General features: G+C 60.5%; 1 protein-coding gene across 1 annotated transcript; it reads left to right on the top strand.

The window, feature by feature from the left end:
- Positions 1–628: 628 nt before the first annotated feature.
- On the top strand, positions 629–15477 carry LOC141733792 (olfactory receptor 14A16-like). The gene is made up of 3 exons (XM_074564681.1): positions 629–1565; positions 13369–13668; positions 15467–15477. The coding sequence occupies exons 1-3, from the start codon at positions 629–631 to the stop codon at positions 15475–15477; spliced, it is 1248 nt and encodes a 415-aa protein (XP_074420782.1).
- The last annotated feature ends 272 nt before the right edge of the window (positions 15478–15749 follow it).

Consider the following 15749-nt stretch of genomic DNA (forward strand, 5'->3'; position numbering starts at 1 on the left):
TGGTAAGCAATTGTGCTGCATCACTCCTGGTTTCCTATTTTCTTTTACAATGATTGTTATTTTCTTTCCCGTTACTGGTCTATCAAACTGGCTGTATCTCAACCCATGAGATTTTTATTCCTTTTTCTCCCTCTTCTCCCTATCCCTCTGCAGGGGGTCGGGGGGCAGTGAGTGAAGAGCTGCGTGGTCTTTACCCCCCGTCAAGGCTGAGGAGTGAGCTGGCTCTGCTCATGTCACTGCAGCTTTAGGACAACCAGGAGTTTCCCTGAGGTTTTCCTGCAGGAATATGCTGAGCAGCTCCTCTGCGTTACAAGTGGATCACAGATGAGGTAACTAGTGAATGGCAGAAGCTGTAACCCCTTTCCCAAATCCCCGCTGCTGTGGAGCAGGGATGACTCCTTGGGAGCCCACAAGCAGAGCTCTGCTCCTCACGGCACACTTGGCCAGCAACAATGAGAGCTCCAACAAGGGCAATGCAGAAAGCTCCCGCAAAAAAGGACACAGGCAAAGCGTGGTTTTGGGGCTTGGGTTTGGAAGGGCAGGCAATGGGAAGAGATTTGCTCAGAGCTGTCCTGACTTGTGAGTGTGCTTTCCTCCTTTGGCAGTACCTTGGGAACAAAGGGATCCGATGTCCAACGGCAGCTCCATCACCCACTTCCTCCTCCTGGCATTCGCAGACAGGCGGGAGCTGCAGCTCTTGCACTTCTGCCTCTTCCTGGGCATCTACCTGGCTGCCCTCATGGGCAATGGCCTCATCATCACTGCCGTAGCCTGTGACCACCGCCTCCACACCCCCATGTACTTCCTCCTCAACCTCGCCCTCCTCGACCTGGGTGCCATCTCCACCACTCTGCCCAAGGCCATGGCCAGCTCCCTCTGGGACACCAGGGCCATCTCTTACACTGGATGTGTTGCACAGCTCTTTCTGTTTCTCACCTTGATGTCAGCAGAGTTTTATCTTCTGACAGTCATGGCCTATGACCGCTACGTGGCCATCTGCAAACCCCTGCACTATGGGTCCCTCCTGGGCAGCAGAGCTTGTGTCCACATGGCAGCAGCTGCCTGGGGCAGTGGCTTTCTCTATGCTGTGCTGCACACAGCTAATACATTTTCAATACCTCTCTGCCAAGGGAATGGCCTAGACCAGTTCTTCTGTGAAACTCCCCAGATCCTCAAGCTCTCCTGCTCACAATCAGACTACCTCAGGGAAGCTGGCCTTCTGGTGGTTAGTGCTTTTGGCTTTTTGGGGTGTTTTGTTTTCATTGCGGTGTCCTATGTGCAGATCTTCAGGGCTGTGACGAGGATCCCCTCACAGCAGGGAAGACAGAAAGCCTTTTCCACGTGCCTCCCTCACCTGGCCGTGGTTTCCCTCTTTATCACCACTGGGGTGTTTTCCAACCTGAAGCCGCCCTCCGTCTCCTCTTCATTCCTGAATCTAGTGCTGTCATTTCTGTACTCGGTGGTGCCTCCAGCAGTGAACCCCCTCATCTACAGCATGAGGAACCAGGAGCTCAAGGATGCCCTGAGGAAACTGATTGGACATTTTTTCATCAGCCATAGACTGTGTACCTTCCTCTGCAAAGGATTCACAGCATCTGGTGTGACAAGCATTCACTATTCCTCCTCTCCTCCTTGACTTTTCACTTCTCATCTGTGACAAAAAAAATTTATGTAAATGAAGAGTCAGTAAGCGTGTTTCAGTCAGTGTGTGTTTAAATAAACAAAAAATGAACCAGCTAACACTTTTTCTGAGACCCATCAGCAGCAGGGCTGAATAAACGGGAGATGAGAAGACCTTTCTGGCTGCAGCAGCCTGGGGCAGGCTGTCCCAGTGCCACTCTGTCACTGGGGCGGCGGGAGCTGCCTGAGGGTCCCCAGGGCCAGGGCTCTTGTACTGGGCTGGGGAGAGGGGATGGCAGTGAGGGGCTGCAGACCCCTCAGAATATCCTGGGGAGGAGGACACAGGGGCCCACTGACTGCCTTTGCCTTGTGCCCACGTGCCCCCCATCTCTGGGGCTGACCCTCCTCTGCCCCCCAGCAGCTGCGGTGCCCTTCAGAGGGGCTGTGGCTGTGGAGCGAGTGCCCAGAGCTCTGCAGCACCCTGGGGCAGGCTCTGCTGTTGGGCCAGCGCAGACTGGGCTGGGATGGAGAGAGGGCAGGGGAGGTGGCAGAGCTTGGAGGGAGCTGGGCTGGGCTGGAAAGTGCCCAGGAGGAAAAATCCTCAGAGTGCAGCTTGTACCGTGTGCCCATGCGGGGTGAGGACTCACACCAGAGTGTTTGTGGTGCAGAGCCAGGGCTTGTGGAATTGGTGTCCATCTCCAGGGTTTGGTAGTGGTGGGGCTGAAGGGATGGGCCTCTGTGAGAAGAGACCAGGGGCTGCTTCCGTGCCAGACAGAGCTGGTTCCAGACGGCTCCAAAAGAAACCCACCGCTGGCCAAAACTGAGCCCATCAACGAGGGTGGTTGAACCTCTGTGAGAGTGTATTTAAGAGAGGACACAAGTGCTCGAGTGGGAGAGGAGTGAGGGAAAAAGCAGTGTGAGAAACAGCCCTGAAAACACCAGGGTGAGTGAAGAAGGAGGGAGAGGAGGTGCTACAAGTGCCAGAGCAGATGGTCTCCTGCAGCCTGTGGAGAATACCACAGTAGAGCAGGTATTTCCCTGCAGCCTAAGGAGAGGAGCACAGCAGAGGAGGTAATCCCTGCACTTGGTGGAGGACCCAACACTGGAGAGGTTGGATATTTCCTGAAAGAATTTCAGCTTGAGGAGAGCCCATGCTGTAGCAGGTTTATCTCGAAAGACTGTAGCCTGTAAGAGGGACCCCATGGGAAAAGTGGTAGAAGGAAGGAGCAGCAGAGAGGAATTGTTATGGACTGACCAGGACCCCCATTCCCCATCGCCCTGCACTGCTCAGGGGGAAGGAGGGAGAGGAGCTGGGAACGAAGCAGCAAAGTTCAGCAAGGGAAAAAATGTGTGGGAGGAGGCTTTCCAGGCGATAAGGTCTTCCATCGGTCCTATGCTTCTTTGGCCCTCAGCCTTTGCAGCTGCACATGCCTGGCCTGCCCACTTACCTTCACTACTGTCCCCTTTGTACGAGGCCCACACACATCTTGGCACGCCCAGCGTAACGTGGCCTCCACCAAAGCTGGAGCCCACCTGGACTTGGAGGCAGGGAGGGACCCGGTCCCCTCTGTCTGGGGCTGGGCACAACTTTTCCCTGGAAACCTCCCTGAGGAGAACTCCTCGTCTGTGTCAGCCTGGGGCCCGGCAGGGGTGGCCCAGGGACAAGGGCTGCTGGGGCAGGGATGAAGGAGCTCAGCTGGGACAGTGTTAGACTGAAGATCTAAAGGTGCCTGGTTCAGCCCTGGGCTTCAGCAGTGATTTTTCTCCCTCTGCTTTTTGCAGAGCCCGTCTGCCGCCTTCCAGCCTGCCCCAGCCCTGCTTGCTCCTTCACCTCTTGCCAGAGCACTGTCCCTGCCCTGGACCTGCACATCTGCGCCTTAGAAGGAGCCTTCCTCCAGCCCCACAAGTCCCCAGCCTCCCCCTGGGCAGGACTCTCCACTCAGGGCTGCTTTGGGGTGGTCTCCAGCTGTGCCTCCTTCCCTGCTCCACAGGATTGGGATGTGTCCTCTGCGGGGTCTCTGAACGACCCAGTTCCTCTCCTCTTTGTCATGCTCAATGGTGCAGAGTCTGTTCCGCTCCTCAGGCGCCTCCTGCACCTTGTCTTCAGTTCCCAGAGCAGAGGCCACTGGACCCATAGTCTCAGGGAGAGGCACTCCCTGGAGCTGCGGCCTGAATGGCAGCATCCTTCCCCCGGGGGGGTGTTGCAGTGAGACCTCTGATGTGCCCAGGACAGCTGACAAAGCCATGCTGAGGATCACCCACCGGAGTGCATGGCCATCAGTATTGTTTAGTCACACACTGTCCTGAGCAGAATTTCTTGGCCCCCTTTGCCCTCCTGCTCCAATGACTGGTAACACGCCAATATGCTCCTCTCTGGGCATCAGCCCCATGGAGATGGACACCTGCCCTTCACCCCACCTCCAGGAATGCTGTGGGGCAGAGGGGTGCAGGAGGAGGCCCGCTACATGGATGAGGGCGTGTGAGCTTTCTGCCCCCATGTTGCCCCATCGCACACCCTGGGGTGCCATCAGAGCCTGGGGGCACCTCACCCCAGGGAGGGCATGTCCCTCACCTTGTTGTACTTCTCCTCCTGTTCCGCTGCGCCCAGATGTGGCACACAGGGGGGTTGCCCTTGCCCTGGGGGGCAGAGGAGGCTCAGGAGTTTTCTCCTCTCCGTTGGCCCTGGAGGGGGCCAGAGCGTGGGAGCAGCACCTGCAGCCAGAGCCTCCTTCTGCCCCATCGCCCTTCAGAGACGCTGGAGGGGCAGTGCTCTGCAGTGCAGCCCTGTGCTGGGATCAGGCCCCAGGGGAGAGGCAGTGCGGACTTCCCCCATCTCAGGAGGGCTCAAGTGCTGTTTCCTGCAGAGGGTCCCTGGGCACCCAGGGGACAAAGGGGCTGTGCTTGTCACAGACCCCTCATGGGAGGAGAGTGTCTCCTGCTGGGAAGGCTCCAGAGGGTGTAGCTCAGTGGCAGAGCACCCACTTTGCATGTGGGAGATCCTGGCTTCCATCCCCAGCATCTCCAAGGGGGTTCTTCCCTGAATGCCCAGCCTCAGGGAATCATAGAATCATAGAATCATAGAATCTTCATGGTTGGAAAGGACCTTTGAGATCATCGAGTCCAACCATACACACACACACACACAAAAAAAATCCCAAAAAACCCCAACAACCTGCAATCTGTGCCATTCAGAGAATGCTCTGAAATGCCAAGTCTAGACGTTCCTTAAACACCTCTAGGGATGGTGACTCAACCCCCTCCCTGGGCAGGCTGTTCCAGTGCCTGACCACTCTGTCAGTAAAGTCATTCTTCCTAATATCTAACCTAAACCTCCCCTGCCGCAGCTTCAGACCATTTCCTCTGGTCCTGTCATTATTCCCTTGGGACAAGAGGCCAACAGCCACCTCTCTACACCCTCCTTTCAGGGAGTTGTAGAGGGCAATGAGGTCTCCCCTCAGCCTCCTCTTCTCCAAGCTAAACATGCCCAGCTCCCTCAGCCTCTCCTCATATGCCCTGGTCTCCAGACCCCTCACCAGCCTGGTCGCTCTCCTCTGGACACGCTCCAGCACCTCAATGTCCCTCTTGTACAGAGGGGCCCAGAACTGAACACAGCACTCGAGGTGAGGCCTCACCAGTGCCAAGTACAGAGGCACCATCACTTCCCTGCTCCTGCTGGCCACGCTGTTCCTGATACAAGCCAGAATGCTGTTGGCCTTCTTGGCCACCTGGGCACACTGCTGGCTCATGTGAAGCAGGCCATCCACCAGCACCCCCAGGTCCTTTTCTGCCGGGCAGCTTTCCAGCCACTCTTCCCCAAGCCTGTAGCGTTGCTTGGGGTTGTTGCGACTGAAATGCAGGACCTGGCACTTGGCCTTGTTGAACCTCACACAGTTGGCCTTGGCCCATCGATCCAGCCTGTCCAGGGCCCTCTGGAGAGCCTTCCTACCCTCCAGCAGATCAACACTCCCACCCAGTTTGGTGTCATCTGCAAACTTACTGAGGGTGCACTCAATCCCCTCATCCACATCATTGATAAAGATATTAAACAAAACTGGCCCCAAAACTGAGCCCCGAGGGACACCACTGGTGACCGGCTGCCAAAAGGATTTCACCCCATTAATCACAACTCTCTGGGCACGGCCATCCAGCCAGGTTTTTACCCAGCGAAGAGTACACTTGTCTATGCCATGATTCACCAGCTTCTCCAGGAGAAGGCTGTGGGGGACAGTGTCAAAGGCCTTGCCAAAGTCCAGATAGACAACATCCACAGCCTTCCCCGCATCCAGAAGGCGGGTGACATGGTCATAGAAAGAGATCAGGTTGGTTAAGCGGGACCTCCCCTTCCTAAACCCCTGCTGGCTGGCCCTGATCCCTTGGCTGCCCTGCGCTTGCCGTGAGAGCTCACTCAAGGTGATCCTCTCCATGATCTTTCCTGGTACCGAGGTCAGGCTGACAGGCCTGTAGTTCCCCACATCCTCCTTCTGACCCTTCTTGTAGATGGGCATCACATTGGCCACCCGCCAGTCATCTGGTACCTCCCCTGTTGACCAAGATTGTTGATAAATGATGGAAAGGCTGGAGCTGGAGCCTCTGGTCCTCTGCAGGCACTGTGGGCCTGCCCTGCCCAGCCAGGGTCTGGCTATGGGGTGAGGAGGGCTGTGTGCGCTGCCTCTTTGGAGCCCCCTCTCAGGAGAGAGGTGGGCAGCTGTGCTGGACCTGAGCTCAGCTCACTGCCCTGCACCACACACCCACCCGAGACGTGCCCCCTCCCCACCGCCATGTCTTTGGGCTCCGGTTTCCTCCAGCCACCCTCGGAGAGACACTAAAGCACCTGGGCAGGCAAGCACAGCTCTGGCTCAAAGGCTTTTAATAAGAACCGATATGGGGGCCCTTGTGTAAAAACAGGGGAATCAAAATCGAGGAAACCCCTGGCAGTTTCTGCTGCCCGTGGGAAAAGGGAGAGGGTTCCCTGGTGCTCACGGCTCTCCCAGCTGCACAGACCTCTCCTCCCTCCTGGCTGCCCCCAGCTGCACTGCAGGGACGGGCTCTCCTGGCCCGGGGCTCAGGGACTGTTGTGCACTGAGCTCCGGTGTCACAGCCTCTGTGTCCTCAGGGGGATGTGCCACAGACACCTCTTCAGCATCGTCATAGCCCGTGCTCTCTGGGGACAGGGATCAGCCATCCCCCTTAGCTCCGGGGGCACCAGCACCTCTCTGGGAGAGCAGGTTTGGCCCTGCAAGAAGCAAGGCAGGCCATTGCATGTTCACCTCATGGGGTGCCTCTCCTGGGCTGTACGTCACCTTCCTCCCTTCTCCTCACCAGTCTTGAGACATTCAGCTCCCTCTCCCACCCACGGTCCCCCCAAGGAAAAACTCCTGGGGCAGGTTCCCCCACCCCAGCACATTGGGCTCTCGTTGTGACAGCGAATTATCCAATGCCAGGGATGCCACCCCAGGAACCAGCAGCTCTTTCTTTCCCTCTCACCTCCAGGGGTATCCATGGGTCCGGATACTTCCTCTGCCACCCTGGGCATTTCCCAGTCTTCCTGCCCAGGGGAAGGATCCTCCCCAGGGTCAGAAACCTCCCTGGCATCATCATAGCCATCAGCTGGGTCACCTCCAGGCAGGACAGGGACGTCTGAAAGGAGAGGAGAGCTGGTGACAGTGAGAAGATGCGTTCTGCAGAGCAGAGGATGGGAGGATGCGCAGGGACGTGGGGCTCCGACGTCGGTGTTTGCAGCCCCACAGGAGATCCCGCCCGTCCTCCCAGCTCCGAGCATGACGCTCAGTGACACTGCTGTCCATCACATGTCTGCAGGGAGGAGAGATCCACCCCTTCCTGCCCCCATTACCTGGTGCTGAGCCCGGACCATCCTCCTCCTTGCTGTCCCTGGGGTAGGGCTGCAGCTTGCTCAGGGACCCCTCTGAATAGGAGCCTGGAGAGAGGCCCAGCAGGTGTTAGGGGAGTGCGCTCTGCTGACCCAGCTTGTGCTCAGTGCTGCTGGGGATGTGGGACCCACAGAGCCACGGCTGCACGGGGACGAGGGCTCAGGGCTCACCCTGCTGCCCTGGGACAAAGCCCATCTCCAAGGGCCTGCCAGAGCTGCCCTGGGACAGCCCCTTCCCTCACCCCTCAGGTGTCCCCCAGGGTGCAGGGGCAGGCAGAGAGGGGCTGTCCCCAAATGGGACGCGCAGAGCAGATGGGGAGAAAGCTTCTCTCCTGGGCCCAGGACATGGGTGCTCCCCACACAGATCCAACAGCCCCACAACCGCACGAACCATGGGTTAGGGGGCTGCAGGGGTCAACCCTGGGTGGCAGCCAGGGGAAAGAGCACTGTAGATGTGTCCTCAATGAGGGACGCACACCAACCTGAGCCGCTGAACCTTGCCTGCTTCTGCCATGCTGGGCTGGAACCGATCTCCTCGTACATGGCCTCGGGGAAGGGCTCCTGAGCTCTCTCAGAGCCCGTGGACAGAGGCAGGTCTGGCCCAGGGATGGTCAGAGAGGGGATGGGATCCCACAGAGAGCATGCACTCTTGTCCCCCCAGCTCTGCCTCTCCCGCTCACTGACACCCCACGGCACCCCTGGCCTTGCCAGCAGGCATCTTCCCCTGGGAAGGGACCCACCTCTGCGCCCAGCCCTGGCGCTTCGCACTTGCCCGGCCAGGAGGGCCAGGAACAGGCAGAGAACGGCTTTCAGGATGATGCACATGATGATGGGCAATGAGACTCTCCCGCTGCTGGTCAGACGGCCCCGGGTGGGATCTGCATGGCAGGAACACAGAAAGGGCAGCACCAGGCCTGGGAGAGGTGAGGGGCCGGCACACCCCAGTCCTGACCCCCATTACATACCGGGTTTCAGGGGATGAGGGATGGGGAAGCTCCCACCTGAGTGGGTGAATGACAGCCCTCCCCAGCCTCCCGCCCCACTGCTACCCCGGTGCCTCCTCCTGGGAGTTTCACAGCCCAGAAAGGAGCCCCTTCCCTCCGGCTGTGGGTCACAGCCTGGCCCCAAGAAGACCCGGCGCTGGTGGGGAGGACGGGTTACCTGCTGGGGGGGTTGGTGCTGCCGTCCTGGGTGCATCTGCAGAGGAGGAGAAGGAGAGCTGGGCTGAGAGGGTGGGGGTGCAGGTACCAGGGAGCCTCCTCTCTGACACACCGTGTGTGTGTGTGCGCACGTGTGCATGTGCAGACATCCCTGCCACATCCCACCCAAATCGCCCTTCCTGCATGACTGGTGAGCATGGCCAGGAAGGAGCGCAGGGCCCAGAGCAGGGACAGAGCCGGCAGCCCGGGAGGTGCCCCTGGGGGCTGCAGGGCCCTGCGGGCAGAAGCTGGAGGACATCCAGCCCCACCGAAGCTGCTGCCCACTCGGCAAAAGGCTCTCCTGCTCTGCAGGGATGGCCTTGCGCTCAGGAGCTCTGGAGCCGTGATGGCAGCCAATGGGGAAAAGGGCTCCCTGTGAGGTGTCCCAGCCCTGCCGCTCACCTGAGCAGTTCACGGCCGCGTCCTCCTTATGGCGGCAGGCACCGCTGTCCCCAGGCCGGGCCCAGCAGTCCTGCAGAGATGGCTCTGTCCCCCGGCACTCCACCTGCTCCAGCCAGATGGGGCCGCTCCCCTCCCCAAATGCAGCCTCGGCCAGGGCAGACACCGCAGGGCCACAGCCCAGCTGCCTGCATGCCACCTCGGCATCCCGCATGTCCCAAGAGTCGTCACACACCGTCCCCCAGGAGCCGCAGTGCCACACCTCCACTCGGCCAGAGCACCCCTTCTCCCCTCCCACGGCACGAATCTTCTCCCTGTCTGGAGAAGGCAGAGAGCTCCCAGGGCCGCAGGACAGCAGGCAGAGCCCTGCCAGGCGAGAGGGGCATGCAGAGGAGCAGCTGCCTGTGCAGCTCGGGGTGCTGGGGCACGCAGCCATTGGGGCTGGGTGCGTTTCTGGCTGACTCCCTGCAGAGGGAAACGCTGTGGTGAAGGGGCTGCTGCAGGGGGGGCGTGCAGCAGAGAGTGGGGCTCAGCTCAGCTCGTGCCACCCACCCATGGCAGCAGTTGAACCCCGGTCCTTCAGGGGACACACACTCGGCAATGTGGGGGACCCTGACTGCTCGGCCCCAAAGGGACCCTAGGTCACAGAGCAGCAGGAGGGTGTCCATGGAAGGGACACTCCTCAGAGCCCTGGCTGTTCCCTTCTGGGACCTTGCCTCGAGAAACCTCTGCCTCAACCAGGCAAAGCTGGGAGCCCGGCTGGCAACCGCTGGTGAATGTGTGGGGCTCCAGGAGAGGAAGTCCCATTTTTGGTACCAGCAGCAGAAGCATCTGGCTTGGAAATGAAAGGCCCCTGCAGGCCCAGGAATTTGTCCATGCCCAGCCAGGAGCAGGATCGCAGGGGATGCTGGTGCCCAGCTAGCTCAGAATTACCCTTGCAGGTGATGTGGGTCTCATCTCGCAGGTCGTCGCATGACTGCGGGTGCCAGGGAGCGGAGGGACACTGCCAGAAGGAGCTGTTTCTCTCCCCACACTCCACACGATCCAGCCAGGCCGTGCCAGACAGCCTGCCGTGGGGCCGTTGTGTTTCCAGGGACCCTCTGTCCCCGCAGCCCAGCTCCTTGCATGCCAGCGACACAGTTTCAGGAGTCATGGAGTTGGAGCAAACGCTCCCCCACGTCCCATTGTAGAAAACCTGCAGGCGCCCGGAGCAGTTGGTGCCGTTCTCCAGCCTCAGGGCCATGAACTCTGGGAGGAAAGGCAGCGAGGGGGAACAGGCTGGTCTGGGGCTGGGGGAGCAGGGACACCCCTGCACCCGCCAGGCCCTCAGACAGGCAAAGGCACGTCCAGCAAGTCCCCCTTGCACCCACGGACAGAGAAATGTCCCTGATGGACAGACACCCCTGCCCTCCCTGCTGCCCGTCAGGGACAGCGGAGCGCCCCAGGGACCCCCGGTGGGACTGAGGGCACCTGTGCATGGGTGTCCCCACGATGGCCTTTGTCAGGGGCTCAGAGCTGGCCAGGAACAGCCTCGGCCGTGTCCGGCTCTCCCCTCGTCCCGGCCTGCCTGGGCGCTGGGCTCCCACCACAGCTCCCGGCACACACCTGAGCAGACGACTCCTGCGTCCTCTTTGTGCCCGCAGCCGTGCTGCCCCCAGGACCCTGCCGGGCAGTCCCAGAGAGCAGCTTCGGCCCCGGAGCAGTTCACGCTCTCCAGCCAGATCTGAGCGGAGCCTTCCCCGAAGCGAGCGGAGCCAACCGCCTCCAGCGCCCCTCCGCAGCCCAGCTGGCGGCAAACGATGGCAGCATCAGACAGGTCCCAGCCGTCATCGCAGACGCTCCCCCAGCTGCCCTGGTAGTAGATCTCCACTCTCCCAGCGCAGCGCCCAGGCCCGTTCACCAGCCGCACCTGACGGCTCCCTGTAGCAGGAGGAAACCCCGGCTGCCGTCAAGGGCCGGCTGCCCACCCAGCCCAGATCCTGGGGGGGCCGTGCAGCGCCACTCACCCCGGCAAACGACCCCCACGTCCTCGGCAATCCCTGCTTCCAGCGCACTCTCAGGCAGGGAGGTGTTGCAGAGGGTCAGGTTGGCCTTGTGCCCTGCACACCGCACCCCGCGCAGCCCCACGGGACCCGTCCCTCTCTGAGCCTTCGGGGGGTTGTAGGCTGCCTCTGCCTCTCCGCACTGCAGCTGCCGGCACACCACGCTGGCCTCCTGCACGTCCCACTGCTCATCCAGGACTCTGCCCCACGTCCCGTGCTGGAAGATCTCCACTCGCCCGTCGCACGGGCTTCCTCCACCCACCAGCCGCAGGGATGCGAAGCGAGCTGGGCCTGGGGAGAGCAGCCATGCCCCAGCCCTTGGCGGCATCGGGGAGCCCGGCAGCCTGCAGCATGTCTCCAGGCTCTGGCACCCTTGCAGGAGGGCCTTGGAGCTCACCTGCCTGCTGCCAGCCCTCTGTGGGGACCTTCTGAGCCAGAGCCTTGCACTGCCACAGGGTCCCCTGCTTTGGGAGCATTTAAGAGGAAAACAGAGTAACCGAGTGTTTTCCTGCACTCACCTGAGCATATGACAGCAGCGTTGTTCTCATGGGAGCACGGCGAGGCCCCCAGGGCAGTCACTGGGCACTCTCCCAGGTGGGCTTCAGTCCCGTCACAGTGGAAGGAGTCTCTCCAGACAGGGCCGGTTCCTCTCCCAAAATGCCCTCCTTTAGGAATGGACTCAGCAAACCCGCAGTTGAGGTGACGGCAGAGAACGTGGGCGTCCAGGAGGTCCCAGCGGGAGGCACAGAGGGTGCCCCAGGTCCCCTGCACATGGACCTCCACCCTCCCCTCACACGCCGTGCTGCCGTTCACCAGCCTGAACCCTGTGAACTCGGGACAGAGAAGGATGAGACAGGGCAGACTTGTGCTTTTGCTGCCTTGGGTGGTGGAGTAGAGGGCAAACGGACACCCTGCCTTTCTCCTCCTTCTGCACCCTTTTAGGGCTGCAGACAAACATTCAAGGTCAGGTCTAACGGGGCTCTGAGCAACCTGATCTAGTTGAAGAGGTCCCTGCTGGTTGCAGGCAAGTTGGACTAGATGACATTGAAAGGTCCCTTCCAACCCAAACCATCCTATGGTTCTGTGATCACCCCTTCTGTCCTCACACCCAGCACAGCACAGTCCCGTCCCTACTCCCCCATCATCGGCACACCCCCGGTGGTAACACCCTGCCCTGAGTCCTTACATGTGCAGGTGACACCGGCAGCATTCGCGTGGGGGCAGGGCCGGTCCCTGGGGGACCCCGTGGGGCAGGAGCTGAGAAGGGATTCATTCCCCACACACTGCAGCTCTCTGTCCCACGTGGGACCAGCCCCTTCTCCAAAGTGAGCTGCCCCGGGACCAGACAGGGCTGTGCCACACTGCAACTCTCTGCAGACCACGTCGGCAGCTTTGGGACCAAAGTCGGAGTCACAGACAGTTTTCCACTGGCTCCCGTCATGGATCTCCACTCGTCCTGAGCAGGGGTTGTCCCCTCCAACCAGCTGGACAAATCCTGGAGTAACCAAAGAACCCTGTGAGTTCCCACAGCCCTCTGGCAGTTACATACCCATGTCCCACCTGCCCTGCAAGGTGGCCACAGGCAAAGAGCCCCACGACCCTCCCAGCAGCTCCCAATGGGTGCTGATGGCACAGATATACCAGGCACATCCTGCTCCTCTGCCCAAGGACAGGGCTTTCTCCCTTTGAACGGCCCCTTTGCTTTGGTTGAGGGACTTGTGTCTGCCAGAAGGCACAACCCAAAAGCCACTGGCCACTCTGCACCCTTCTCTGGGGCTGTGGGTGGCCGCGTGAGCAGCTCTCGGTGCCTCTGGCACAGGGGAACCTGTCCCTCAGCAATGCCAGACAGGTGCTGGCTGAATTGGAGAAGAAAGATGAGAATCAACAAAAAATGCAGGGCATTGAGGGGGATTCATCTCCCAGCCCCAGGCACCAACTGAGGGTGGGATGAACCATCTTGGGGCCCGGCGGTGGGTGGAACCCCACTGGTCTTTCCTCAGGGACCAGGGACACCAGCAATGAGAGTCCCAGCTTGGCAGTGTGACCAGCAACACAGGACCCTGCCCTGGCAGCCGTTCATTGCTCCCTGAGGGCACAGCCAGGTCCCTTCTCCTGTCCCAGTCCCAAAGGTGGGGAAGAGATTGGCTCCTTACCTGAGCATGTCACCCCAGCATCCTCACCATGATCACAGTTGCTTTCACCCCATCCATTGTGTCTACAGTCAGACAGGGCCGACTCTGTGCCGTGACACTCAACATCATCCATCCAAATGGGGCCAGATCCTGGCCCAAAGTGTGCTTCAGCAGGAGCTTTGACAGAGGACCCACAGCGCAGCTGCTTACAAACCACTGCAGCATCATTCGTGTCCCAGGAGTCATCACACACGGTCCCCCACCGGCCCTGGTGTTTTACCTCCACTCTCCCAGCACAGCGTCCGCTGCCATCCTCCAGTCTCACCTCCGCAGCCCCTTCAACCACCAAGATGGGACTGGTCAGGAGAGCGCCGAGTCCCAGAGTGCAGGTCTGGGGTCCTCCCTGCCTGTCACAGGCACCAGGATGGGAGCCCTCTCCCCTCCAGGCTCTCCCTGGGGATGTGTGGGCGTCCCCCCACTCCCCATGGGCTGTGCAGGCTGGGTGTGCTAACTCCAGACCCGCCCGGCCATTTTCTGTCCACAGCCCTCAGCACCTCCTCCCACCTCAAAGGGCCCCTGCCCATGCCCACCCAAAACCTGTATCGCTAGGCTGTGCGCAGGGCACCTGCTCCTCCCCAGCCCAGCACCCCTTAACAGCATCATGGAGACACCCTCTCCCACCCAGATGGACACAGGCAAAGGCACAGGGTCCATGGACTTGAGCTCCTTCTGACCCTCATCTCAGTGGCACTTGGAAAGAAACCCTCTTCCCAAAGGGCTCTTGATGACCCCACTGGTACCCGATGGCCCTGGGCTGTGGGAAAAGGGACCCGGCACTTACCTCTGCAGAGCTGCACCCAGAGGAGCAGCCACAGCACCCGAGGGGACAGGAGTCCCTCCATTCCCATCCTGAGCCTCCTGCCCTGCTGGCACAGCCCTGCTCTTCCCCACTCCCTGTCACAGCCCCTGGGGACTCATGGGGACAACGATGATGGGAGGGTGATATATCTCTGCAGATGCCGACCCAGCTGCGGAAGGAGCCAATCGAAGCAGCAGCACCTTTTTAGACGTTATCGGGAGCTATCTCCCCTCCGACACAGCCCAGCCCGCCAATGAACTTCTCCAGCGCCGTTCATGACCATATATGAGGGACATATATGTCCCGCTGCCGGTGTCATGGTCGCTGTGGTGGCGGATCATCATGGGACAAGCTGGGTGTGCAGGGCAACTTGGTTAGTCACCCCTTGCACCCTGCTGTGGGCCTGGAAGCACTGAGCATCTCCTGCACTGGGCTCATCCAAGAAGCCATGAGGCAAGTGTCCAGCTGCCCCCAAGATGCGGTGACCATGGAGCGGGGACTGCACCAGGGTCTGTGTCAGGATGGGGAGGAAACAGCCCCTGCCCCTGCTACGGACCTCACTGTGCTGGGAGCAGCAGCTGGGAGAGGTCTTCATCCAGGGCAAGGGCTCCATCCCAGGAGTGTTGGCTTGTCCGTCCCTCCCTGCAGGGCCCCACAGTGAGTCCCTCGCAGGAGCCGCAGCTGGATCATGTCCCTGCCCTGGCAGCAGACGGGAAGCCCAGAGGCTCAGACGTGTCCCTGACTCTCAGTGTGTCACCCAGGGGCCGTTATTCCCCACAGGCGGAGCGGGAGCTGGAGCCTGCAGGTGCACAAACCACAGCCCACGTGGCCTCGACGTGCTCCCCCCGCTGCCCCCGCAGCGCCCAGGCAGGAAGTCTGTGGTTTCCTCCTGGCACCGTGCCCAGGCACATCCCTGGGGTGCCCCCGAGCCACCCCCACCCCGACTGCTCCAGCCAGGGCCGCAGGGGCTGCTCCTTCGGCCTCGCAGACACGGGGACAGGCAGCTCCCAGCCCCCGTCATGCCCCTGTCATGCACATGGCCGCTCTGCACCGAGCCCCACGGGCACGGGGTGACATCGGTGACGTGACCTCACATCCTTCCTACTGCCAAAGCTGTGTGTTTGTGGGTTATACTGACGGTGACCTCACACTCTCCTACTTCTGCTGCCGTGTGCTCATGAGTGGTACCGACAGTGACCTCACGTCCCTCCTGCTGCCACCACCGTGTGCTCAGGGGTTACAGTGACCATGACCTCACACCCTCCTGCTGCTGCTGCTGCATGCTCAGGAGTCCCGCTGTCACATACGTGTGTGCGTGTTGCGTACAGGCTTCTGCTGATGACGGTTATTCCAAAAAGCCATATTGGGGTGGGGACCAAATATTATTTTAATGGCATCAGAAGCGGCCATACAAGCCATATGCCTGCTCCTTGCCCAAAAGCTACACAAGCAGCGGTGAAATCACAAGAATGACATTCACCCCTAGGGTCACCCCATAGACCTGCCCCAGACCCACAGGGCCCCGCACCGTGATGGTGACCAGGATGGGTTTGGGGTTCGGGCGCAGGTCGGGGTCCAGGTAGAAGATGCGGAACCGCACTGGGGAGGGAC

The sequence above is a fragment of the Larus michahellis genome, chromosome 21 (genome assembly GCF_964199755.1).
Source record: "Larus michahellis chromosome 21, bLarMic1.1, whole genome shotgun sequence".
In the NCBI taxonomy this organism is placed as follows: domain Eukaryota; kingdom Metazoa; phylum Chordata; class Aves; order Charadriiformes; family Laridae; genus Larus; species Larus michahellis.